The sequence below is a fragment of the Saimiri boliviensis genome, chromosome 20 (assembly GCF_048565385.1).
Source record: "Saimiri boliviensis isolate mSaiBol1 chromosome 20, mSaiBol1.pri, whole genome shotgun sequence".
Classification (NCBI taxonomy): domain Eukaryota; kingdom Metazoa; phylum Chordata; class Mammalia; order Primates; family Cebidae; genus Saimiri; species Saimiri boliviensis.
The window spans coordinates 25348900-25376418 of record NC_133468.1 but is presented as its reverse complement, the minus strand read 5'-3'; the positions used below and the strand labels follow the sequence as shown (position 1 = coordinate 25376418).

The window sequence follows — 27519 nt, the reverse complement described above, 5'->3', positions numbered from 1 at the left end:
GAAGGCTGTAGCACCAGCACGTGAAAGGCAGCAGAGCTCAAGTTCTGCATGTGCTCTGCTTCTCCAGCATAATGGGGAGACTGAATGAGGACTAGATTTACGTCAGAGTCCCATTGCGTCCTGAGATTGGGTGCTGTGATAGGGTCACTGGTATAGTTATCAGTAACCTTCGATGCGTGTCATGCTTTCGTGTTATCAAGACAGCTCGCATGCCCTATCTCAGTTGCCCTCTACAGAAGCTCTATGGGATAGGCAGGGCCACCTGTCACAACCACCATCTGCTGATGAACTTGAGACTCAGAGACGTTAGTGGTCTGTGCAAGGTTAACCAATAGCAGAACCAAGATTCAACGTTACCTGCCTCCCAAGGCCAACACTCTGTATTACTCCATGGCCCCTCCCATTCATGAAAGCATGAACTGCATTGAGCTATACTGTAACTGTCATTGCCAGCAGCACCATTACCATCACTCTGGCTTTCAATATCTGTAAATGTCTGCCCCCAGAGAAATTATCTGCGTTCATTTCCTTCCACAATTTTGGTCTGTTTACAGACCTACTGTCTCTACCAGTTGATGTGTGTCCGAAGCACTGCGTTCAGTTGGGGCACCAGAGGGCAATAGGGCATTGGCAGTCTCACCCCAGAGCATGGGGTATCTGGAAGGGGGTCTGGAAGCCATTTCCCCTGGGGATCCGGGAAGAAACTGGGGAACCTGGTATAGGCCACTGTACAAAAGACAGCGCCTTCTCTGTTGGCCAGAGAGAACACTCAGGACTTGAGGCTATGTGAGGACACTCTAACTGCGAGAGCTGTCTGGCGGCAGCAGTGCTCCCTGAGGAAGTGTGCGCCCTGGCCTTCGAGATGTTGAGCAAGGTGGCAGCTACATGTCAGGAGTATTACAGAGGGGCCCCTCATTCCGGGCGGAAATCTGCACTGAATGAACTCAGGTGTGGATTGAGGGGATTATCTCGTTTGGGTTTTCTCAGCCTCTTGAATCTGTAGGTTTGTCTTTTGTCAAATCTGGGACATTTTCAGCCATCCAGTCTTGAGATGTTTTTTCAGCCTCGCCCTCTTCGGTGCCGGTTGCTCAGGTCCCTGGTCTCTGTTCAGTGTTTCCCCGTCTCCCCTTGTGAAGACTGGATAACTTCATGGTTCTGCTCTCGAGCTCACAGTTGCTTTCTGTTGGCCTCTGCATCCTGCAGTTGAGCCTGTTGCTGGGTGTAACCTGACCGTCCTTACTGTCTCTGTTCGTTTCTGAAATCTCTGTGCAGCACAGCACAGCCTAGGCGCTGTTTCTTTTCTGGATTTTATCTACCACCAAAGTCCAAAATAGTAGGAAGAACATAATTTCAAAGTACAGTGCTGGGATTACAGGCATGAGCCGCCACGCCCAGCCCCAACTACAGTCTTTTTTGTCCCCCTCAGGTCACCACAAATTGGTAAAGAATTTGTCCATAGGTAAAGATGGGGAAGCACTGCCTTCCACCTGAGCCGTAGTTGAGGATAAGCATTTGAAGTGCATATTAGCCTTGGATGAGTTTTGTTGATTAAAATACGACCACGGTGGACTTTCTCGTGTGGTCCTGGGAGAGAGCGTGTGGTGTGACCCGTCCAGCCCTGGGGTTGGTGCCATTTGTTTGCTGGTGCATTCTGTGGGACGGGGTTTCTCGGCACGGGTGCTGTTGGTATCTTGGATGGGAGAGTTCTTCTCTGAAGGCGGGTTTCCTGCCTATCCAGCCTCCCCTGTCCCCACCCACTAAATGCCAGGCGTGCCCTCTGGTGCCCTCATGTGACATCCAGATCTCCCCCCAGCCACCACACATAGCACCCTGAGTGGGAGCCAGGCAGCTTTCCAAGTCTCCCAGCTCAGTGTTTCCCTGGGCCTGTGCATGGTGGTGTTTGTGTGGCATGTGTGCATGGCTGTGTGCACGGTGGTGGTGTATGCATGGCTGTGTGTGTGGTGGCAGTGTGTGCATGGCTCTGCACATGGCTGTGTGCATGATAGTGTGTCCATGGCTGTGTGTGCAGCGGCGTGTGCATGTGTGTGCTTGGTGGCGGCGTGTGTATGGTTGTGTGCATAGATGTGTGCACAGTGGCAGCGTGTGCATGGCTGTATACACAGTGGCATGTGCATGGCTGTGTGCGTGGCGGCGTGTGCATGGGTGTGTGTGTGTCTGTATGCGTGGCTGTGTGCATGGTGGCATGTGTGTGATGTGTGCACAGCGGCATGTGCACGGCTGTTCATGGCCTTCTTTTCTTCAGACATTGCACGTGCAGAAAAGTGACGTGGACCTGATGAGAACGAAGCTCCGGCGCCTGGAAGAGGAAAACAGCAGGAAGGACCGGCAGATAGAGCAGCTTCTGGATCCCAGCCGAGTAAGCTCCTGGTGCTTCACGGGGGGCTGTTGCCTTGGGGCATCTGCCAGCCAGTCCTGCTGGGGGCCATACCAAAGGCCGTCTTCATGTCTCAATCTGCTTACCACAGGGCACAGATTTTGTTCGGACTCTGGCAGAGAAAAGGCCCGATGCCAGTTGGGTGAGTATGGTCTCCACAGGATGAAGCCTTTCCCCAGATGCTAGTTACCATGGACAGCCACAGTAGAGATGCCTTTCCCTGCAGCACCCACGGTGGAGAGTAGCAGGCAGGGGAGGAGGCTGCGGGCCCCCAAACCCTTCTCCACTGACGCCTGGGGACACCACGGGGTGGGGGCCAGGAGGCTTACCACAGAGGCCAAGCAAGACACTATAGGAAGGACCAGTCACAATGGGCGACTTCCTGCTTCACACCTAAGAAAATACATTAAGCTTAACAAGTGCTTCCAGCACCTTTCAAGGCCAAGGCAGGCAGATCACTTGAGGTCAGGAGTTCAAGAGCAGCCTGCCCAACATGGTAAAACCCCATCTCTACTGAAAATACAAAAAAAAAAAAAAAAAGCCAGGTGTGGCAGTGCACTCCTGCAATTCCAGTTACTTGGGAGGCTGAGGCAGGAGAATCGCTCGAACCTGGATGGTGGAGGTTGCAGTGAGCTGAGATCACGCCACTGCACTCTAGCCTAGACTACGAAAAAACCAGTGCGGCAGATGTAAAACAGGGAACCAGGGCAGGGATAAAGTCCTTCAGATAGATCCAGACCCCCTCGGATACTGTGTAACAATATGTAAAACGTTGAATGAAATTAAAGGAGGGAAGACAGAGCCATTATGTGGGTAATGGTGTGGAAAGATATATCACAATAAACTTCCTAGGAGTCAAGGAAGTACTTTTTTAAAGTGGGAAATGCTGGAAGAAAACTGGAAGGGATACAATTTTGAGTTTATTTAACACAAAATATAAAATAATAATGATGTGATTAATGGATTCAACAATATAAAATTAAAAGTTACATAATAAAAACTCATGGGACTAAGACAGCCACCAAATCACTATAATGGGGAAGGGGAAGAATATTATGGATCAATACAACAAAGTTTTCTGTTTATAATATAGAAAAAACTATAAATCTCTAAAGAAAAAAAACCATCTCCTCTGAACTATGTTGTAGATATAGAATATAGAAAGATTGTACAATTATTGCATATTTAAAGTAGATGGTTAAAGCCTGCTTCTGCACCTAGGATGGCACAAAGTAAATCCTTAACAAAGGGCTGTAGTAATGGATACTTTTATAAAGAAAGGGCTTCAATTTTTGTTGTTCTGGTGCTGTGTGTGTGTCTGTGTTTTTGGTTTTCTTGTTGTTGTTGTTTGTTTTTTGTTTTTTTGAGACAGGGACTTGCTCTGTTGCCCAGGCTCGAGTGCAATGGCAGGATTATGGCTCACTGCAGCATTCAGCTCAGGCGATCCCTGGCTCAGAGGATACTCTCACCTCAGCCTCCTGAGTAGCTGGGACTACAGGCGCACGCCACCACACCTAGCTAATTTTTTTTTTTAGTTTTGGTAGAGATGGGGGTCTCGTGAAGTTGGCCAGGCTCATGTGGTCCTTCTGCCTCGGCCTCCCAAAGTGTTGGGATTACAGGCCTGAGCCATCATACCTGGCCAGTTTTTTAAAAATTAAGGTTGATTTAAAGTAGGAAGTCTAGATCCTAGGATATATGCAGTATTCATTATAATATGGCAAATTGTCGTTGGAGTGGCTGTGCCCTGTGGTCTGCCATTTCTGCTTGTCATTACCTGCCTTGAAGAAACATTTGCAGATGTGCATGAGGAGGCCTGGCCAAGGATTTTGATTGGGGGATTGATCATAATCACAAAAATGGGCTACGACTTAACTATGTGTCAGTAGGCTATAGTGATAGATTTTAGAGCATCCCACAGATACTGTGGGATGCTCCTGCTGTGGGAAATAGTGTGGATTCATAGGTGCCAGCAGGGACAGAACACTAGGAGGGTGTGTTGAATGTTAATTTTAAAAAAATAATAAATTTTAAAAAAAGATGCAGAGGGATGTGCATGGCAGAGCCCCGTTTCTGTGAGAACAGATGGCCCGACTCCCCCGGCACACCCACACAGAACCAGGTGCTAAGGGGCATGCAAGCAGAAACAGGATTTGGTTGGCTAAAGAAGGGGGTGGCCAGTTCAGAGTATCTTAGCTTCTACAATGTCTTCAGTTTTGTTTGTTTGTTTGTTTGTTTGGTGTTTTTTTTTGTTTGTTTTTTCTTTTTTGAGACGGAGTTTCACTCTTGTTACCCAGGCCAGAGTGCAATGGCGCGATCTCGGCTCACTGCAACCTCCGCCTTCTAGGTTCAAGCGATTCTCCTGCCTCAGCCTCCCAAGTAGCTGGGATTACAGGTGCCCATCACCACACCTAGCTATAGTTTTTGTATTTTTAGTATAGACGGGGGCTTCACTATGTTGGCCAGCCTGGTCTCAAACTCCTGACCTCAGGTGATCCAACCACCTCGGTCTCCCAAAGTGCTGGGATTACAGGTGTGAGCTACCGCACCTGGCCCAACGTATTCATTTTTTTTAAAGAAAATGTATTCATATATGACTAAGGTAATTTATTTGTTTGTTTATTTTGAATTTCCCTCTGTTGCCCAGGCTAAAGTGTGGTGGTACGATCTTGGCTCACTACAACCTTCACCTTCCCGGTTCAAGTGATTCTCCTGCCTCAGCCTCCTGAGTAGCTAGGACTACAGGCACTTACCACCACACCCACTAATTTTCGTATTTTTAGTAGAGGCGGGGTTTTACCATGTTGGCCAGGCTGGTCTCCAACTCCTGACCTCAGGTCATCTGCCCGCCTCAGCCTCCCAAAGTGCTGGCATTACAGGCATGAGCCACTGAATGTTATTTAAAACTTTAAAATTCGGGCCGGGCGCGGTGGCTCAAGCCTGTAATCCCAGCACTTTGGGAGGCCGAGGTGGGTGGATCACAAGGTTGAGAGATCGAGACCAACCTGGTCAACATGGTGAAACCCCGTGTCTACTAAAAATACAAAAAATTAGCTGGGCATGGTGGCGCGTGCCTGTAATCCCAGCTACTCAGGAGGCTGAGGCAGGAGAATTGCCTGAACCCAGGAGGCGGAGGTTGCGGTGAGCCGAGATCGCGCCATTGCACTCCAGCCTGGGTAACAAGAGCGAAACTCCGTCTCAAAAAAAAAAAAAAAAAAAAAAACTTTAAAATTCAATTTTAAAGTTGCCTATTCAAACCTGGTGTTGCAGCTCACACCTATAATTCTAGTACTTGGGAGGCCAAGGCAGGCAGATTGCTTGAGCCAGGAGTAAAACACCAGCCTGGGCAACATAGTGAAACTCCATGTCTATTTAAAAGTTTATTCAGAAGGAAAGAATGTTCTTTAAGGAATATAGGATGTTTACCTCCCGCAAGCAAGACATTCACAGAGAAGGAGGTGGGGAGGCCGCGGGAACTGTTCTCCCTTACTCAGACGGTGGGTTGCACAGCTCCTTGGACCCCCCCACGGCCATGCTATCTTCCAGCCCCACTCACTGCCCCATGAAGACTAAACTGGGCAGCCCTAGGGGGTTGGGGCCAGCTGGTGATGGGGCTGCTTCCTTTATTTAACATGACCAAGGGCATACCCTGCTCTATCCCCCAAGTGTGTGGCGTGCTCGGGGAGGGCTGCCAGTTGGTCAGTGTGCCCACTGTAGCTGCCACCTCCTGCTCCAGTGGGCGTTGCACCCCTGCCACTCACCCAGCAAGAGGACAGCGCAGTGGGACCCTCCCTTTTTCCTGGGCCCGTAGTCTAGAAGAGAGGACAGCGCTGGAGGGAAGAAGGACAGTGAGGTGTGCACGTGCTCTGGGAGGAGGGGACAGCAGCTGGGGAGAGCAGGGGTAGCCCGCCTGATGGGTGCATTCCCCGGGCAGGTCATTAATGGGCTGAAGCAGAGGATCCTGAAGCTGGAGCAGCAGTGCAAGGAGAAGGATGGCACTATCAGGTAGGCGCAGGGCCGCAGGCCGCGGTCTGGGATTGGGGCTGCACCCCTTCCCCTGCCTCCCGACCCCCTGCTCTGCTTGCTTGCTCGGACTCCAGCCTTTGTTCCACCCCCACCCGTCCTGTGTCCCTACTCCCACCCCAAAGCCGAAGGTGAAGGTTAGCTGCCTCTTTTTCATTTTTTTTTTTTTTATGATCTATGTTCCTTCCAAATATTTCCCTTTAACTTCTTGTTGTGTTTAAGAAATGCTTTCTCCCCTGCTTGTTATGTGGACCTCTGTATCTTTCCAGGATGAAGGTTTTACGCCCTGGTCCCACACCATCCTTGTGCTGCTTTTGGTGGGCTACTTGCATTTCCTTACCTGCCTTTCAAGTGCGAAGGGGGAGTCTTCCTAGTCTGTGTTTCGATTTCTTTAAGGGAAACAGAGGCCATGTGTCCATTGCCTCCTGTCCCTCATGTCTGCTGGTCTTAGATAGTTCCCCCCTCGTTTCCTGCTGAATGTTGGTAACTTCAGTTTGCTGAGTTCTTCTGCTTCAGTGCAGAACCTGCATGACTTTGCTTTCGATTCTCTCTCAGTGTCTCTGTCTAAAGTCTACAGTCTGCTGAGAGCGAGGGGACAGCCCCGACAGTGCCGGGAAAAGGCGATTCTCTCTTCCTTAGGAAACTAACCACTCAAAGATGGCTTGTCCTCTCTAAGCTCCGAGGTCTTTCCTCACCATTAATCTAGTCTTTTAAAGACAACGTCTTACCTGGAGGAGAATATCTCTAGGGAAGCTGTTTACTCACCTTGGAAAGCGGCTAGTCTATACAGGGTGCTCTCTGGTGTGAGGAATTTTCCCATCAGGCTCAAAACGAGTCACTTGTTGAAGGCACAAGCCAAGTGAAGGCCCATTCAGGCTTTTCCCTCCCATCCCGGCTCTCTTCCAAAGCCTCTCCTCCTCTGAATGTTCTGGGAACCGCTTCCTCTTGCTCTGTCCCCTGGGAACACACGCATGGCCCTGTTAACACTGAACTTGGGTTTTCAGCAAACTCCAGACCGATATGAAGACAACCAACTTGGAAGAGATGCGAATCACCATGGAGACGTACTATGAGGAGGTACACTGTGCTGGGTGGTGGGGCGGAAGGCGGGCACTGAGCAGGAGGGGACCAGGCCTGGCCCGGGTGGCAGGCCAAACCTGGGTGGCCCAGGGCTGGGTTCTCGGAGTCTGCTCCTGCTTCAGCCCGACCAAAAGGTGAAGTGCAGCCACTTCATTCCCGCTTCCGGCCATAGGCAGCGGTCAGGACTGTGATGATGGTCTTTTCAGAGGAAGGTCTTGTCTGTGCTGGCCTTGTGTTTTTAATGCATTTCAATTTGGTATTTACAGATACATCGTCTCCAGACTCTCTTGGCAAGTTCTGAAACCACTGGAAAGAAGTACGATGACCGTTTGGGAGCCGTGTTTTGTGTGTTGCTGTCACATTGTGGAAGCTCCTTTGAGAGCGGTGTGGCTGTCACGTGGGAGCAGCATATACTGCCCTTAGCTTGGCAGCAGTGCCAACACCGCCCCTGTTCTGTTCAGGGTTAGAGTCGATAACCTTTCCATTTGCGGTGTTCACAGATGCTCCTCATAGTGACCACGTGTTGACAGCTGATGCGTGTTCAATGCTGCGTGTGTTCATTATAGATTTTATATACTGCCTTCCAGCTTAGAGCTAGGAAGTGCTGTTTCAAAGCAGATCCACCTTTTTAGGAAGATGTTTCATACAAGGACAAGTTGACTTTGCCACCTCAGGTTTTTCTCCCATATCGCTTTCCCAAAGGATGCAACCCCGGGCTTCCATCCGGTTCTGGGTGGCTGATCCTTTACTGTGGCTTTGGCCATGTCACTGGTCTCTGCAGCAGCTTGCTGACGTCATGCACTGCTTTCTGTTTCTTTACCCCAGTCCTTAAAACTGGTTGGAAAATTTGTACTGTAAAGGGCCAGATATTAACTACAGTCTATTCTCATTATCACGGTTAAAAAGTCCCTGTAGGATTCCATAGTATAGTAGTTATCCCATCTGCCTTACAGAGGGTCTCATGAACACAGAATGAGTAAATACTAAACCACTGCTCTTAGAGAGGTACGGGGCTCCTGGGAGCTTCTGGTCACAGCATTTTTTAAATTTTATTTTTTGGAGAGAATCTCACTCTGTTGCCCAGGCTAGAGTGCAGTGGCATGATCTTAGCTCACTGTAACCTCCACCTTCTGGGTTTAAGTGATTCTCCTGCCTCAGCCTCCTGAGTAGTTGGAACTACAGGCACGTGCCACCATGCCCGGATAATTTTTGTATTTTTAGTAGAGAGGGGGTTTCTCCATGTTGGCCAGGCTGGTCTCAAACTCCTGACCTCAGGTTATCCACCCGCCTCAGCCTCCCAAAGTGCTGGGATTACGGGTATGAGCCACTGTGCTCAGCCTGGTCGCAACATTTTTATCAGCCAGTCAATGTATAACCTGGTGAATGTGTGTTTCTGTTTAAAGACAGCCTGTTTAATGGCGATTGTGGATTCTCATCAAACTCACGCCTGGCCTGAACGAGGCTTCCCGCGCACACGTAAACGTCTCCATAGCCTTCCTGAGCTTAGAGGCACTGGATGGCTCTCAGCACTGCAGTCCAGGCCGGGCCACACAAGGCAGCACTGTCACCAGCAAACGGCAAAGAGATGTGAGAGTAGGCTGCAGCACGCTTGTTTTTGCATGAGCTGAGGCAAGGAGGCTGAGCGCCACCTGGTTCAGCCCTAGCTGGGAACATTCGTGCCAGCAACTGGCATTTTTCATCACCTGTGCACGTGCAAGAATTCCCACAAAACCCCCATGAGTACTGATTTTGGGCTGATGGATTCATTTTAGCAGCAAGCATATTTACAAATATGGGATCTGCAGATAATGAGGATCGACTGTGCTTTAGACCTCGTGGGCTGAGAGGCAGAATGCAAGCTGTTCTGCAGGCACCTGGTATAACAGGATACATTTGCACAACCCTTCTAGTGATGGCATGGAAAATAGAATATTGATACTTGAATACGATGTTTTGTTACACAGGTTTACCTTGCATAAGAATGGGGTTCTATTTTGGGTGCTAATGTTTTGCTTACTTGGCGTTCAGAGTTATCTCCTGTTTGGTTTCAAATACTCACCTTCAAAAACCACTCTGAGCTCATGACCAACAGAGCAAGCTGTGATTCACCTGCCCCTCATTTCAAGCATGTATGAAACCAGCTTAGCAATGCAAACCTCAGCCCACGATTTGGTTATTCCAGGCCCCTGGGGGAGAAGAAGACGGGCGCCAAAAGGCAAAAAAAGGTGGGCAATACCCTCCTGAGCTTGTCCCGGAGCGTCCAGGAGCTCACGGAGGAGAACCAGAGCCTGAAGGAGGACCTGGACCGAGTGCTGAGCACCTCCCCCAGCATCTCCAGGACGCAGGGTACCTTCCCAAAAGCTACTCCAGGAGGGAGGCCAGGGAAGGGTGGGGCGCGGCCATGGGGTAGGCCCTACCCAGTGTAGGCACCACGAGGGCAGATGTGAACCATTGGGCGATGCCAATTCTGTGTGCCAGCACCTGCCTCAGGCCCCGTGGTGTCCTGCTCTGGGAATGGAGCTGAGAACAGAAGCTCGCAGACATCCCTCGAGAAGACAATTCCCTGGGAGGGAGGGAGGAGCTGGGTCAGATGGTGTCACATGCCTGTCAGATGGCCGTAAGTGCCATGGAGAGCAATGGAGGAGGGGAGGAGGACACATTTTGGGGTGAGGCAGGTGGTGCATGCAGCTGCAAGCAGGGCTGACAGGAAGGCGCCCCCGAGACAGTGACAGCTGAGTGGGACCCAGAGGAGCGAGGCAGCCGTGAAGATGGCAGCAGGGGTAGGATGGGTGGGGCAGGGCTGAGTGCCTGGGAGACACATGGAGTGTGGCCCCTGAGGCCCGGTGGGGTGGGGCAGGGTGCCGTGGGAGCTTTAGGGGTGCCACGAAAGCATTAGAAGGTAGAGGGGGCCGTGCTGCTGTCCGAAGCCCCCTGGCTTCTGTGCAGAGACAGCGATGGTGGCAGGCAGAGCCTTCTGTACCTGTCTAGTGGGGCTGCTGGTGGCCCAGATGAGGGGAGCCATGGATGTGGTGAAAGGTGGTCAGGGTCTGGATGTATCTTGAAGCCAGAGCTTAAGGAAACTGCGGAAAGGGTGTAGGATCTGAGAGGGAGGAGCCAGGCTCCAAGGCGTTTTGTCCCAGCATCTGAGAGGACAGAGTTGCTATTTCCTGAGATTGGGAAGGCAGAGGGGCAGGTTTGGGGGAAGGGCCACGAGAGGTCTGAGTGCATGAGAGTGCAGACCAGGCAGTGGCTGTTTGCGGGTGCGGGGTGGAGGCCTGGGCTGGAGAGCTGAGCCTGCAGGTCACCAGCACTTAGGTGGAACAAGTGAGGTCACTGGAGTAAGAGGAGCAGGGGTCAGGCACTGAACCTGGTGGTGTATGGGGGGTGAGGGGCAGCCAGCGAGGTAGAGGGAAGGAGCAGCCAGCGAGGAGCTGTGCACACCAGGAAGCAAGTGCAGGCCAGGGACAGGCCGAGAACCGCCAGTTAGTTTGGCAGAGTGACAGTCATCAGAGATCTTGATGAGAACCATCTTAATGGCTTGGCGAGGTGGAATTGGGAAAGAATATTACCCCAAGATGCTTGGAGGCCGTTAGTACAGACAACTCTTCACGGTCCAAGAGGACAGAAACTGGATCAGTGCTGTTGAAACCCTCGGGTGGCCAGGACCTGTTGGTGTGGCTCTGGGGCCCCTCAGGCTGCTCGAGCTGTGGAAGAAGAGCCTCAGGCTGTACCTGAGAAGGGTGGCCCTACCGGCAGTGCCCACCAGGACAGCCGTTTTGAAACCGCATTGCTTCCATCAGGTTACGTGGAGTGGAGCAAGCCCCGGCTGCTGAGGCGCATTGTGGAGTTGGAGAAGGTGAGCAGGCATCTCAGTGCCACTGTTGTTGACGACCACGGGCCTTGTGCTGTGGGGACAGCTCACAGGGTGGGGAAGGTGGCGCTGAGCATGGCAGTGGCTGTCTGCCAGGCAGCGCCACACACTGACCGAAAGGAGGCTTCACTCCGGTCTAGACAAGGCTGAAGGTAGCTCTCACACCTGTCACTGGGCTGTGAGCTTCTGGGTATGGCTGCAGGCAGATGCTTTGCACCGGAGCCCCTCACAGTCCAGTCTGCCCATGCAGGCTGTGGGCTGTGCGCTGCCCACTGCCCGCCAACAACCAGGCACTGCTTCCCACCACTCAAGTCATGTTGGAATCCACAGAAAACTTTTCACTTACACCTGGCCAATTAGAAATTCTGGAAAATAAATAATTCCCCATATCCCCTACATGACTTTGCAAAGTAGGAGTCAGGCTGCTTCTGCTGAAATTGGACCTTTGTTTTCTTTTTTTTCTTTTTTTTTTTTTTTTTTTTTTTTTTTTTTTAGATGGCGTCTTGCTCTGTCACCCAGTCTGGTGTGCAGTGGTACAATCTCAGCTCACTACAACCTCCGCAATGGCACATACCTGTAATCCCAGTACTTGAGGAGGCTGAGCTGGGAGGATCACCTGAGCCCAGGAGTTTGAAGCCAGCCTGGGCAACATAGCAAGACCTCATCTCTCTCTTTTTTTTTTTTTTATTATTTGTTTGGCTTTTTGTTTGTTTGTTTTTGCAAGACCCCATCTCTACAAAACTAAAAACAATTAGCTGGGCATGGTGGTGCACACCTGTAGCCCCAGCTACTTGGGAAGCTGAGGCAGGAGGAACACTTGAGCCCAGGAGTTCAAGGCTGCAGTGAGCTGTGATTGCCCTTCAGCCTAGGTGACAGTGCTAGACCCTATCTCTTAAAAAAAAAAAAAAAAAAAAAAAAAAACTGTTTCTATAAATTGTGAGTATTTAAAATATAAAACTTGTTGGGAAGTCTAAGCACCTGGAGGCACAGTGGACAGCACATCCGAGCTCTGAGAGGCTGGAATGGAGGGCAGGGACAGGCTCAGGAGCACTTTGCTGGCAACACCAGAATGTTTCTTGAGATGGAGAGCGTGAAGGTTGAAAATGTCGGCAGTTCTAGAGGGACAGGAGGGTAGATGATCACAAAGTTGTTTGACTTCTCTCCCCTTGTGCCTTCTTCTCTTTTACTGGCTTCTGCCCGTGCCTTGCCTTGGCAGGGGTCTGCAGGTACCCTGCTTCTGATTAAAGAGAGCCGAGCAGGGAGCGTGCTCTTCCAGCAGCCCCATGCCCTTTGGCGTCTCCAGCTAATTCGGGTCCCCTCAAAGCTTTCTCGTGGCCCTGCTGGAGATTCAGTTCACCCTGGTTCAGTGTCTAATTTCTGGGTTTGATAAATAGAAAGTAGAAATGAGAACTAGTATCTAACACATGCCTGTGTTGCCTCCAGAAACTAAGTGTGATGGAGAGCTCAGAATCACACGCCGCAGAGCCAGTCAGATCACACCTGCCAGCCCGCCCTGCATCCAGCTCTGCACTGCACAGACAGCCACGAGAGGACCGCCACGAGGACCACGAGCGTCTCCGAGGGGCTGTGAGAGACCTGAAGGAAGAGCGGACCGCCCTGCAGGAGCAGCTGCTGCAGAGAGAGTAAGTCCTCCCGAGGCCCTGCCAGCTGCCCCACAAATGCAGCTGCTGCAGAGAGAGGGGGTCCTCCTGAGGCCCCACCAGCAGCCTCATCAGGGAAGCAGCTCTCACTCCCTATGGAAACTGATTGTTGCCATGTTAAGCAGTTGTGAATTTGGGAAACTATTCAGCTCGTAATAGTCGCTGCATAAATATTTTTATGTGAGGCCAGGCGCGGTGGCTCAAGCCTGTAATCCCAGCACTTTGGGAGGCCGAGGCGGGTGGATCATGAGGTCAAGAGATCGAGACCATCCTGGACAACATGGTGAAACCCCATCTCTACTAAAAATACTAAAAATTAGCTGGGCATGGTGGCACGTGCCTGTAATCCCAGCTACTCAGGAGGCTAAGGCAGGAGAATTGCTTGAACCCAGGAGGCGGAGGTTGCGGTGAGCCGAGATCGCGCCATTGCACTCCAGCCTGGGCAACAAGAGTGAAACTCCGTCTCAAAAAAAAAAAAAAAATTTTTATATGATTCTAAAACTTCTTACATTTTGGTTGTGACATAAAGGCAGCTTTCGTGATTTAAAAAAAGGCACTAACTGACCATATTACATCATTAAAAGCATGAGGGGCCAGGCATGCCTATAATCCCAGCACTTTGGGAGGCCAGAGTGGGAAGATTGCTTGAGGCCAGGAATTTCAGACCAGCCTGAGCAACATAGCAAGACTCCATCTCTACAAAAAATTTAAAAAATTAACTGGGCGTGGTGGCTCATGCCTTCCAGTTACTTAGGAAGCCAAGGTAGGAGGATCCCTTGAACCCAGGAGTTCAAGGCTGCAGTGAGCCATGATCGTGTCACTGCACTCTAGCTTAGGCAACTGAGTGAGACCTCAACTCAAAAAAATAGTGTAGCGAACAATGGGAGAGCACATTTAAATCTCTCCACCCTGAATTCCAGAGGGATCTTCAAATTGTCTATTAGAGAGGAATTTACTTTCAGTGATTTCTATAAAAGTAATTAGATTTTATGCAGCATGGTCTTAATTCAGTAATATGTTTAATGGCATGTGATAAATTAATACATATCAAATAAAGCATAAACGCTCCAGGCTGGAGTGCAGTGGCACAATCTCAGCTCACTGCAAACTCCGTCTCCCGAGTTCAAGCGATTCTTCTGCCTCAGCCTCCTGAGTAGCTGGGATTATAGGCATGGACCACCACACCTGGCTAATTTTTGTATTTTTGTTGAGATGGGGTTTTGCCGTGTTGGCCAGGCTGAGTCTCAAACTCCTGATCTCAAGTGATCTGCCCACCTTGGCCTCCCAAAGTGCTGGGATTACAGGCGTGAGCTACCGTGGCCGGCCCTACAGGGGATTTGTGTGCACCTCAGGGTCTGAGGAGAACTCGGCCAGTGCCTCCCAGCCTGTTAAGTTCTCTGCTGCTGCCTGCTGTGAACAGCAGAAGGCCAACCTGTCACTACTGTCCTTTCCCCCCATGTGAGGTCTCAGAGCACATTTACACCAATTGATTATGCCTTTGTAAAAATTAGTATTTCACGACAAGCTTTTCCAGTTAAGCTCGTCATTACAGAGTTCATAGACATCAAATAAAATAAAAAAAACTTTAAGGTAGTCATTGTGAAAGGTAAATAACTTCTGGAATTATCTATGAAGCTGTCAAGTGACATGACAAGAGCCGTGGTCTAGGCAGGGCCGGCCTTGCCCCATTCACAGACCAGGCGCCTGCCTGCAGCTCCCTCGGCGCGAGGTCCATGCGGAAACGTGGTGGCTGGAGGGGCAACTCCCCGTTACATGGCTTAGTCCTATTGATCCCCTCACACAGCAGGTGCTGGGTTCAGGGGAGGCAGGGCCCTGAGGTTGGTCCTTGGTGCTATATGATTAGAAATGGCCCTTTCGGGCTCCTCCTGCCTCACCACCTGCTGTCCTAAGGAATCGTTGAGCGCTGTCACTTTTCTGAAGCGCCCTCGTGCTCTGTCACAACCTCTGTTTTTTTGTGAACGCTGACAAACATCCCATTCTGTGTGTGCAGTTTGGAAGTGAAACAGCTCCTGCAGACGAAGGCCGACCTGGAGAAGGAGCTGGAGTGTGCCAGGGAGGGCGAGGAGGAGAGGAGAGAGCGAGAGGAGGCTTTGAGGTACGTGACCCGGGTCAGAGCTGGAGAGAGGACCCAGGCAAATCCGCGCTCCGGCCGCCACCACGGCCTTCCGCGGCATCTCAGCCTCACTGCCAGCCAGCTTTTTAGAAAGGCCACACCTGCCTGCAGTCTTTCCATGGTTTTCTGTCACCCCAGCTCAGGAAAAACCTCTTGGTGCTGAACAAGGCCTGCCCTCCGGCATCGTGGCCACCCCGCAGGGGCGTCCTCTGCTCTGGCCACTGCCTGCCCCTTCCCAACCAGCCGTCTCACTGGCCTCTGGTCACAGCAACCCGGGGGTGGGCCGCATTCTCTAGAGAGGCCGCCCTCGGCTTCAAAGTAACGCCATTCTCGAGAGCCAGGACGTAGTGCCCACCCCCAGGCCCATCAGCTGCTGGTGGAGAAACACCCTGAGGTCGACCATGTGGAGGCGCAGAGCGGGCGGACACTCCAGCAGGCCTGGCCTGGGGATCCTCAAAAACATGGTGCTCAGCAAAGGAAGCCAGACACAAAACGTCGAGTAGCACACGATTCCACGTGCAGGAAACGTCCAGGACGGGCAACCCATGTGACAAGTGCTGCTGCTAGGGGCCGGGGAGGGTAGTGGGGACTGCTGACGAGCATGGGTTCCTTTCTGGGGTGATGCAAATGTTCCAGAATTAGATAGTGGTGGTAGGTGCACAACATTGTGAATATGTGAAAATTCACTGAATTATACACGGTAAAATAGGGAATTTTATGTGATGAGTCTTTTTAAAATGCACAAAAAACTAGGTTAGAAATCTGAGCAGACATATTTAGCACTTGGAATAATTAGTAAGACATAGATTACAGGAATGAAGAAAACATTGGTCAGGCACAGTGACTCACACCTGTAATCTCAGCCCTTTGGGAGGCTGAGATGGGTAGATCATGAGATCAGGAGTTCAAGACCAGTGCGGTTGAGTTGGTGAAATTAAAAACTATATAAATCAGCCAGGTGCGATGGCAGGTGCCTGTAGTCTCAGCTACGCAGGAGGCTGAGGCGGGAGAATCGTTTTGGACCTGAGAAGTGGAGGTTGCAGTGAGCCGAGATCGTGCCATTGCACTCCAACCTGGGCAACAAGAAACTCCATCTCAAAAAAACAAAACAAAAATTTCATTTTCAGGATAAATCTGACTGAATTTTATCAGAGGCTAGAATTCAAGTAAATCCGAAAGGGCACATGTACAGAAATGAATTATTATTATTATTTTTTGTCTTTAGTACCTGGAATGAAGATATAAATTGCAATGCTTTCCGTTCATACTGTTTACTAAAAGCCCAGCAATTCCTGCTTATTTATCTCAAATGCGTGGGCTCAAGCCATTCTCTGGTCTTGGCTTCCTAGAAGGCTGGGATTAAAGGGGTGAGCCCCAGCGCCCAGCCTCCTACTTACTTATTATTCATACAATAGATTCTTTTTTTTAGGTTTTAGGTGTTTCAGGAGAGATGCTGGGCCCTGGGGGTCCTCAGCCCTGGCCTCATGGGGCTTCCAGCCTAGAGCAGGAGACAGCAGGAAGCCCCGCCCTGCCCTGGGGTTTCTGGTAGTCAGATCATAGCTGGAGCTCAGTGGCTTAGGCAGATGTGGCCCTGCCAGCTCTCTACTGGCTGTCTGGCGTCCCCCTGTCTCAGCGTGGACTACCCGCCCCACCCTGCATTGGCGTTTCTGGTATAGTCAGGTCATAGCTGGTGCCCAGTGGCTCAGAGATGTAACCCCGCCAGCTCTCTACGGGCTGTCTGGTGTCCCCTTGTCTCAGCATGGATGAACCCCGCCTTGTGCTGGCCTTCATCACATAGTGACAGGTGAGGTGTCATCTTTTCCCTTTTCACCTTAGGGAGGAGATTCAGACACTTACCAGCAAGCTCCAAGAACTGCAAAAAAAGAAAGAAGAGCAGGAGGCTTGCCAGGAAGTTCCTCGTAAGGTACAGCGACTGTTGGGTTTCATCTCCATCAGGCGTGGCCAGACTTTTGCTGGTTGTGATGGTTCCGACCATTGCCCTGCCCAGAGTTTTTTCTGACCATACACTGAAAATCCCACTCCCTTTTATCATCACAATTGATTCCTATAATTCATGTTGTATGTATCGAAGTCCTGAGTTTTGGATTAATTGACTCTTAGCAAATTGACTTCTCAAACTAATATGAGTCTTAAGGCTGGTGAGTAGAGTGTCCCAAAAGCTCGGCCATTCAGAGGGTATAGTTATGTGGCTGGAGCTGTCACCAAGAGGCAGGAGGGGCTTGGGAAGGCTGCGGGGGAAAAGGACGAGGGCTCAGCCAGGCTCCTGTCTGGACCTGGGCGTGCGTCCTCTCCTCTCATTTAAGTTCCAGAACACGAGGCTGGCAAGACCTCAGCAGGCACTGCCCTCTGGCCTCCTGTGCCCTTCCTGCCATCAGTCAGCTGTGCACTGGCTGAATGCAGAGTGACTGTTAGCCTAGGCAGATGCCCTCCCTGCCCCTCCACTCCCTTAGCGTGCCTGTGGCTCCCCATTGCCTCCCTGGAGGGGTGACAGCCACACTCTGGTCGCCATCGGCTGCTGCTGCCTGCGCTTGCACTTCTGGTGGCAGAAGGCCTCCTCACAAATCCCTTTCCAATGGGTAGGATCCTTCAGAGGGCAGGCATGAGCAGGGAACCTGGTGTGACCATCTGAGGCTGCACTTTGCTCCAAGAGGAGCGATAAAACCAGTGAGAAGCCACCGCCTGTGGTCCCAGCTGCTCGGGATGCAGCAGGGGAGGATTGCTCGAGTTTCGGAGGTCGAGGCTTCAGTGAGCCAAGATCGCACCACTACACTCCAGCCTGGGCCACAGAGCCGGACCCTGTCTCACTAAAAGAAAGAAAGAAAGAGAAAGAAAAATGTCTGAAAAGAAAGAAAGAAAAGACACATGTCTGAAAATACTGCCAAAATATAGCCTCTTCTGTGTGGTGGGGTAATATAGCCTCTTCTGTGTGGTGGGGTTATAAGTGTTTTTTTGTTTTTTTGTTTTTTTTTTTTCATTTTATTTTAGTATTGTCTGAATTTTTTGTAATAAGCATGTATTAGCTTTGTGTTTTTTCCTTCTCAGGAAACATTTCTATTTTAGAGAAAAGGAAGAGTGGGATTAATTGAGTGTTCAGCGCTCCAAATAGGGGAATCAGCTCACAGCAGTCACATGGGAAGGATTAATTGTAGGTTAAATGGAGTGACAAGAGTCAGTTTAAGAGTTGCTTCGAGGAATGGATAAGCATGTGAAAATGTAGATTTTTTTTTTAGCTGTCTGTAGTTGTGTGAGTAAATGTTCATTTGTCTTCTGAGGAGCTGATTTTACCTTTCTGATCACACTGACACGGCCATATACTAACAGATGATCTCACTGTAGCGGAACAGAGGCCTGAAAATGTGTCAGGATTAAGGGAAGATGAGGCTCTCCTTAGGGTCACAGAGTCGGAATATGGAAGCCCAGGGCCGGAATGCTGGTGCCAGGCAACTTGGTGCCACAGCTACAGGAATCTGGAAATGGCTGGCTGTGTGAATGTCCCCAGGGGTGTCTTTGTCAGGGATGCTAAGACGCGCAGACACACAAGTGACCATCCTAGGAAGTTTATGCTCCCAGGTCCCTAGGAACAAGAGGCGGGGCATGCAAGGCCACACAGGAGTGGTGAGTCAGCCAGGAGGCAGCAGAGGTGCATGGAAGACCCAGGCCAGGCCCTTTATCGTGGGAAGGATCACACAAGGCAAGGTGAGCCAGCTGGTTAGGGCTGGTGGGTTCGAATCTTTCCAGCAGGCAGGAAACTCAAAACATTTCAACAGGACCTGGGCCACTGGGTGGTCCTGAGCTGTCCTGCGCCAGGCCCTGGGTGATTAAGGCTGAGGAGTAGTGTGTCTGGAGTATGGTGCCCAACGCAGGAGGTGATTCTGAGTGTGGACACTGGATTGGCTGCTTGCATAGGAAGGTTGTGCCGAAAGGCAAACCCTTCACTGTCTAGGAATTGGCCAGGCCCAGAGGGGCAGCAAGGCCCCAGATGCCCAAGCATCGTAACACACAGAAAACGTAAAGCCAGACCAATCGTTCTGTGTTTGTTCAAGTCTGTGGCAGGCCACCTGTGCCCGACCCCCGTCTTGCATCAGTCTTGTATCTGCCTCTGGGGAAGGCTTTCTACAGCAGTGCGCTCTGCACTGAGCTCGCAGGCTTGACATGAGAGTCCTTTTTATCTGTATTGCATAGTGTCCTGTAGATGATACATTTGGAGCCATCAGTGTTAGAAATCATAATTTTTCTTTTTTTTAGAGACAGGGTCTCGCTCTGTTTCCCAGGCTAGACTACAGTGGCACAATCATGGCTCACTGTAGTCTTGACCCTGGGTTCAAGCGATCCTCCTGCCTCAGCCTCCTGAATAGCTGAGACCACAGAGGCGCACCACCACACCTGGGTATTTCTTAAATTTTTTCATAGAGATGGGGTCTCTATATTGGCCAGACTGGTCTTGAACTCCTGGGCTCAAGTGATCCTCCAGATTGGAGGGATTGCAGGGATCCTCCAGATTGCTTGGGCCCCCAGATTGTTGGGATTACAGGTGTGAGCCACTGCACCCAGCCTGAAATTATGGTTATTTCAGTGGTCATTACAACAATTTTGGCTTCCTTCTACCTTAAAAACCATGCTAGAAATATATTGTCTTTAATCCCAGAAATCCCATTTTTATAATTTAGAGTGTTAAACTAGAAAACAAAAAAGAACCCCAGAAAAACAGTTCTTGCAGGAACAAAATGCGACGGGGCGTAGTGAGTGTGTAACGGCCGTGTGAAGACGCGTCCTCTCTCCCTCCTGGGACTCTGCAGTCAGACGGAGTTGAGGGAGTTGAAGGAGAAACGCGCCTACACCTATGTGCTCGCTGAGACGCTGTTTCTCGGCAGTATGAGAGACCGCCGTCGTGTGGCACCTGGGTGTGTGGAACAGATCTCTCTTCCACATTAATCAGTCTCAACTGATAAGTCCGGCCGCACCATGCCGATTAATATCCTGTCCCCCTGCCCGATACTGATCATCCCTGCCCTGGATTTATCATCCTCTTACTCCCTCAATTTCCTGCAGGCTCAAGAGCTCCCAGCTCCCATTCCCAGCCCCCGGCGCTTGGAGCAAGACTGGCCGCTGGATTCCAGTAAGGAGGGGCTCCTACTGCCCCACTCTCAGTGCTCCGATGGGAGAAGAGACGCTGCTGCCAGGGTCCTGCAGGCCCAGTGGAAGATGTACAAGCACAAGGTGAGGCTCCCCAAGGTGACCTGGGCTGCTCCCCCTGAGTCTTCATGCTCCAAGGCAAGCCACTCCCTCTCTAGGAATGATGAGGCCTGGAGGGCCAGTGGGGCTCCAGGTGTCCGAGCACCATAACATGCTGAAATAAAAAACCTCATTCACATACCGACTCATCCGTTCTGGGTGCATTTTGTTCAGTAGTGAACATCTCAGCCAGATTGCTTTTCATATAGCTTTCTCCCAGAACCATTCGAAAGTAAGTTTTAGACTTTACAAAACATCAGCATGTGTCTTCTAAGAAAAAGTGTCTTCTCCTACCTGACCACAGCACTGTGATCGCACCTAGGATGGTCACAGCAGTTTCATATCCTCACCTAATGGCCCTTCCTATTCACGTTCTCCAAATGTTCAAGATGCCACCTGCAGCTGTCTATTTCCTGCCAGTGGCCGGTCACAGCGGTGTTCGACCCATGTCCCGTCAGAGCCTGGGGGTTGGTTGGTTACATCTCCTTTCTTTTTTTTTTTTTTTTATTTTTTTTTTTTGAGGCGGAGTTTCGCTCTTGTTACCCAGGCTGGAGTGCAATGGCGCGATCTCGGCTCACTGCAACCTCCGCCTCCTGGGTTCAGGCAATTCTCCTGCCTCAGCCTCCTGAGTAGCTGGGATTACAGGCACGCGCCACCATGCCCAGCTAATTTTTTTGTATTTTTAGTAGAGACAGGGTTTCACCATGTTGACCAGGATGGTCTCGATCTCTCGACCTCATGATCCACCCGCCTCGGCCTCCCAAAGTGCTGGGATTACAGGCTTGAGCCACCGCGCCCGGCCTCCTTTCTTTTTTTTAACCAACACTTCATCCCGGCTGATTTTTGTTTGTTTGAGATAGAGTCTTGCTCTACTGCCCAGGCTGGAGTGCATTGGTGTGATCTTGGGTCACTGCAAGCTCCACCTCCCAGGTTCTAGCAATTCTCCTGCCTCAGCCTCCCAAGCAGCTGTGATTACACGTGCCCACCACCATAACCAGCGAATTTTTTTATTTTTAGTAGAGACATGGTTTCACCATGTCACTTGGTCTTGAACTCCTGGCCTCAAGTGATCCACCCACCTTGGCTTCCCAAAGCACTAGGATTACAGGCATGAGCCACCACACCCAGCCTTTTTTTTTCTTTTTTCATAGAGACAAGGTCTTACTCCATCACTCAGACTGGAGTACAGTGGAGTACCATCACAGCTCACTGCAGCCTTGACCTCTCCGGCTCAAGCAGTCCTCCAGCCTTAGTCCCCCAAGTAGCCGGGACTATAGGCAGGCACCACCACACCCTGACAATTTTTGTAGAGACTGGTCTTGCTATGTTGCTCAGGCTGGTCTTGAACTCCTGAGCTAAAGCCATTCTCCTGCCTCAGCCTCCCAGAGCACTGGGATTACAGGTGTAAGCCACCACACCTAGATTTCTTTCTTTCTTTTCTTTTTTTTTTTTTTTTGAGATGGAGTTTCTCTCTTATTGCCCAGGCCGGAGTGCCATGCGGGGTGATCCAAGCTCACTGCAACCTCTGCCTCCTGGGTTCAAGTGATTCTCCTGCCTCAGCCTCCCAAGTAGCCGGGATTACAGGCATGTGCCACCATGCCCAGCTAATTTTTATATTTTTAGTAGAGATAGGGTTTCACCATGTTGGCCAGGCTGGTCTTGAACTCCTGACCTCAGGTGAGCCACCGTACCGGGCCACATTCAGTCTTTTAGAATGACCTGCAGTTGTTACTGGTTGTAATGCTCAGATCATGAGAACCTGGCTGCCGGGCCCCTCAGGTCTGCCCCTGGGCTGCTGTCCCAATGCATGCGTCCTCAGTTTTTGGCACAGGAAGGTGCGGCCTCCCTGTGCTCTCCTCTCCCCAGACCTGGATTTCGCCATTTTTGAGCCATTGGGTTTTTAGAAGCAACTGGCCATTTGTGCACTTCCTCTTCCCCTTGCATAATTATAAAGATAAACCTCAGGCAAAGATAAAAAGGTATGTGCCAAGTGTCACAGCAAGGCTCGCCCCCACCCTCCACCCGGCTTGTGCAGCGCAGGTTGGGCACTGAGGCGCTGGGGCAGCAACCCTCCCAGGCCGCCATCTGCACCTGGGCTACACTCCACTAGGCCGGGATGCCCTCAGGGCCCCGGAGCCACCTTTGCCATCGCTGCCTCCGTAAGCTCAGTCTCGCATGCTCTGACTCAGGCTCCATTTCTGTAAGCAACGTCATTGCTGTGTCTCTGGCTTCCTTGAGTCCCACCCCATTTCCCTTCGACTGTCACCTTCTTCATGCTTTATATTTGGACTTTGTGCATTCTCCAGTGTCCCCGACCCCCGAGCCTGGCCACTGTCTGTCCCTCTCATTGAGACTGTCTTTGCTGCACTCTGTATCGCCACTTTTATTCAGTGTGTATTTCTTTTTCTTTTTTTTTTGAGACAGAGTCTCGCTCTGTGGCCCAGGCTGGAGTGCAATGGTGTGATCCTGGCTCACTGCAACCTCCGCCTCTCGGGTTCAAGCGATTCTTCTGCCTCAGCCTCCTGAGTAGCTGAGATTAGAGCCATGTGCCACCATGCCCAGCTAAGTTTGTATTTTTAGTAGAGATGAGGTTTCACCATGTTAGTCAGGCTGGTCTTGAACACCTGAGTTCATGATTCACCTGCCTCAGGCTCCTAAAGTGCTGGGAATACAGGTGTAGGCCACCTTGCCCAGCCTTATTCAGTGAATATTTCTCTGCTTCCATTTTATATTCTGTTGGTCCTTGTACTCAGTTCCTCCTTAATCTCCCAAGGGACAGATCCTTTGTACAGTAGTACAGATGTGGGCCGTGCACTCCGATTACTATGGAAAACATCTATAAGAACACATGCTCCGAGGGATTCTCTCTCCTGACTGTGATGTGGCGTGTGTCAGCTGCAGCCTGAGAAACTTCCCAAGATACCCTATGGTGACTCTGATGACCAGTCAAGTTGGGACCAGTGATCCAGACCCCAGAACCAAAGTCCCCTTTGTCACATCCCCATCAGGCAGCCTCAGCCTCCAAGTTCTGGGGCTTATCCAGGGAGGACACCATGAGAGGGCTTTCTCACTTTGGTCCTCCTTACAAAGGCAGCACGGGAGGGAGTAGCCAGGGCACCCAGGCCTCTTGTTGGCTTGATCAACACCTGTTGGCAGGATCCAGGAAGGACACCCTGTGTGGGGAAACATTCATCTTGTAATTCATATTTTTTTCCCTTATTTCAGAAAAAAAAGGCTGTTCTGGATGAGGTAAGCAAGGTTTATTTCATCATTTTCAAAAAACGGATTTGTACTTTGTTATAAAGTAGGTAGGGGATATTTAAAGATGCATCAAGTTTTTTTTTTTTTTTTTGGAGACAGAATCTCACTCTGTGGCCCAGGCTGGAGTGCAGTGACACAATCTTGGCTCACTGCAACCTCCACCTCCCGGGTTCAAGTGATTCTCCTGCCTCAGCCTCCCGAGTAGCTGGGACTACAGGTGTGCACCACCGTGCCTGGCTAATTTTTGTATTTTTAGTAGAGACAGGGGTTCACCATGTTGACCAGGATGGTCTCCATCTCTTGACCTCGTGATCCACCCAACTCGGCCTCCCAAAGTGCTGGGATTACAGATGTGAGCCGCCGTGCCCAGCCCCATATTTATTTTTTAATTCAATTTTTTTTTTTTTGAGATAGAGTCTCACTCTGTCACCCAGGCTGGAGTACAGTGGCACAATCTCGGCTCACTGAAACCTCTGCCTCCCAGATTCAAGCCATTCACATGCCTCATCCTCCCGAGTAGCTGGGACTACAGGTGTGTACCACCATGCCTGGCTAATTTTTGTATTTTTAATAGAGATGGGGGTTTTACCATATTGGCCAGACTAGTCTCAAACTCCTGGGCTCAATGGATCCTCCCACCTCAGCCTCCCAAAACACTGGATGACAGGTGTGTGCCACACCCAGCTAATATTTTGTACAGACAAGGTCTTGCTATGTTGCCCAGGCTGGTCTGAATTTCCTGGCCTTAAGCCTCCTAAAGTGCTGGGCTTATAGGCATGAACCGCTGCACCCAACCACATTTCTTAAGAAAATCACTTAAGATTAAGCTCAAAGGATAAAAAATTCTCTTAGGATCATTTTAGAGATCTTCTTGCCCCCTGCCTGATTTAGAAGATATATATGGAAACTAGATGAAACCAATACACTGTTCCAACCCAGAATAAACTCTGCCACATGAAAACGTAACTGTGTATGAAACAGCAGCTCCTGTTAGCAGCTGGAAAGGACTGCACTGAGCAGCGGGCTCCTTCCCATTTCCAGAGTCTGCTCACGTGGTATCAGGCATCGGTGCCTGTGCTCCCTGGGGCGCTAGTTAGTTTCCCACGGACTGGGGTGAGTGGGAGTGAGGACAACTCTTTGGGAGACTGTGGCTATGCTGCAGTGAGGGGCACCGCATTCCCTGCTGCCACATAGCTCTTCCCTCTGCGTCTCCCTCTCACCCACCATTGCCCTGGGCACTCACACTTGCTTTTCTCTCCTTCCTTCCCTGACAGGCGGCTGTGGTGCTTCAGGCAGCTTTCAGGGGACATCTGGTGCGGACAAAGCTCTTAGCAAGCAAAGCACGTGGCTCAGAGGCGCCCAGTGTGCCAGGCCTCCCAGACCAGGTAACATCGGGCGTAGGCCGTCCCACCAGCTGTCTCCAGCACTGCCTCTCTCACACTCCATCCACCGAGAAAGCACAGGGCACCGCTCAGCCTCCACATCCCTGCCTGTCCAACAGGCATCCCCCACACTCCATCCCTGGCCACGCAGGCCATACAGGCCCCTCTTCACTGGCCCTGGATGGGTGTGGCTTTAGGGCCAGATTGCCTTGAACTGCCCGAGAGTCAAGTAGTTCCATAAAGATGTTGCTAAAAACTACTAAAGCCAGGCGCAGGCCATGCTGGCCCCTCCTCTGTAAGGAGGACAAGTGTTTGTTTCAGAATCTCTACTGTTTAAAACTTCAGAACCTGCCGCCAGGAGGTTTCTCACTGACCAGCAATTCCCAGGGAGCAGGGCCCCCGAAGGGGAAACTGAGCTCTTCCTGTCTCCCTGACACCCAGGGTGCAAGGGGGGCTGAGTTCTGGGAGCCAGTAGGGGGCTGCCACATGGTCATCTTCCCTGCTGTCCTTGCACCACAGGGCTTTCCCGTGCCCCATGTTGCGAGCTCCATCGCCCAGGCCGACGGCAGCCCTGCACAGGAGGCCATCGTCATCATCCAGTCCGCTCTTCGGGCACACCTGGCCCGGGCCAGCTACAGGTGAGTTGGGGTCACAGGGACGCGGGACACAGACGCTGCACGGGACACTGCCTGCTGCAGTGGGCTGAGAGCACTGGGCACAGGAACTGGAGCAGCACCTGCCGCCTGCCAGCAGGACCTCAGCTTGGGGCCAGAGTAAAGGCCTCATGTCCTGAGGACTCCCTGCCGTGCCACAGACGTGGAGTGGACTGGAAGTTCTGATCCTCAGGGAGAGGACTTTCCAGAGTCCCTTCTTCCCTACTGGGAGGAGACCAGCCGAGGAGCTTCAGACACTACAGAGCTCAGGTCACCATCCATCTGTGGCCTGGCTTTCGGCTGTGCTGTTACGTCATCCCTTTGTAAAGAAAACTGTGATGTGATCTCATTGTTGGCCATGGCACATGATAGGTGACTCGTGCAGGGTCTAGATGGCAGCCTTCCCACTGGCCTCCTTGGCAGATTCGCTAGGACTCTCTTGGTGGCAGAAAACCCCTTGAAGTGAACCTGGGCAGAGGGGGAGTTCAGTAAGGGGAAGAGACGGCCCCGCTCCCTCACCCGCTCTGCTTCACCTCGCGTGGGGCTCATGCCCCTCTTACCATGGACACTCTGGTTCTCAGCCTCTATGGCACAGCCGCACAACCAACCAGCACTTCAAGTGGGCCATTTCCCCCTACCAGGCTGCATCTGCATCTCATGGTCCTGAACCCATGTGACCTGGAACATGCTATGGATTCAGCTGAGTCGGGGTCCCATCCCTGGGCAGGGAGCCCCAGCCAGGACGTGGAGGGCCATGCAGCCTGTGACCACATCCCCTGGGAATGGCAGCTGCCCGACCCAGACAGGAGACAGGGAAGGGAGGTCTGAGGCCCTTTATAAAACCGAACTGGCCTGACGTCAACATGGGCACTGAGGAGATGGACAGGGGACATACGTATCTGAGGCTCTTCACGACCAGACGTGTCAGGATCCTGGGCGCATCTGGGGTACAGGCCTAAACGTGTGTTTGCTTTTATTGGAATATTTGCCTCCAGGCAAATTGCTGAGCCCTGCTGTAAACCTCAGAGAGGTCTGTATTCTCTAAAGTCAGAATCAGCTGGAGTTTTCTTTTTTCTAGCGCTACCAGTAAAAGAACCACCACATCAGCTTCTGCTAAGAGGAGATCAGCTTCAGCCACACACGGGGACGCCTCCTTGCCACCCTTCCTGGCAGCTCCTCCTGGTAATTTCATTCATTTGGATTATGGCACGAGGGCAGCTGTTCTGCTGAGGTCTAAGCCAAAGAGTAGCCGCCTCCAGGAAGCCTGGGCTGTGTTGGGACAGAAAGGAGGAGTGTCCCATCTGGAGCTGCCTTGAACTAAGCATCGCCTTATGCGAGAAAGGCCCCTGACGGGGCCTCCCTTGGCCCAGCTTGCTCCTTGTCCCTGGGACTGTAGAGGTCCTTGCTGTCTGTCTTTCTGCTCTCAGCTCCGTTGGGACCAAGGCAGCTTCCTCCTTTGGGCGAGCATTTCTCTCGTTTGTTCATTTGCTAAGTAAAACTTTGTTACTATTTCCTTTTCTACTTTGTTAAAGCCCAAAACCACTCGGTAAAGAAGTCCCTGGCACTGTAGGATGCCACACCCTCATATGAGGCTTCATCCCTGCTCTGGCCGGAGCTGACGGGGGATGCCCCAGCAGGGCCCTGCCTTTCTCTGGCCATCAGTCCCCTCATGTGCCAAGTAGTGAATGGGCTAGACAGCTTGAAAGCCACTTTTTGTTTTTGAGACAGAGTCTCACTTTGTCACCAGGCTAGAGTGCAGTGGCATGATCTCGGCTCACTGCAACCTCCGCCTCCCGGATTCAAGTGATT

General features: G+C 51.2%; 1 protein-coding gene across 9 annotated transcripts in view; it reads left to right on the top strand.

The window, feature by feature from the left end:
• IQCE (IQ motif containing E) overlaps window positions 1-27519 on the top strand; it is a 100325-nt gene that overhangs the window by 12205 nt on the left and 60601 nt on the right. For all 9 annotated transcript variants that reach the window (XM_074390612.1, XM_074390613.1, XM_074390614.1 and 6 more), the window contains 15 exons: window positions 2264-2377; window positions 2487-2537; window positions 6327-6397; window positions 7420-7492; window positions 7762-7811; window positions 9678-9841; window positions 11296-11351; window positions 12810-13009; window positions 15039-15143; window positions 16998-17085; window positions 20232-20399; window positions 23640-23663; window positions 24950-25060; window positions 25577-25695; window positions 26789-26892. In XM_074390612.1, coding sequence (XP_074246713.1) covers window positions 2264-2377; window positions 2487-2537; window positions 6327-6397; window positions 7420-7492; window positions 7762-7811; window positions 9678-9841; window positions 11296-11351; window positions 12810-13009; window positions 15039-15143; window positions 16998-17085; window positions 20232-20399; window positions 23640-23663; window positions 24950-25060; window positions 25577-25695; window positions 26789-26892 — 1498 coding nt within the window. The remainder of the gene's footprint in view (window positions 1-2263; window positions 2378-2486; window positions 2538-6326; window positions 6398-7419; window positions 7493-7761; window positions 7812-9677; window positions 9842-11295; window positions 11352-12809; window positions 13010-15038; window positions 15144-16997; window positions 17086-20231; window positions 20400-23639; window positions 23664-24949; window positions 25061-25576; window positions 25696-26788; window positions 26893-27519) is intronic.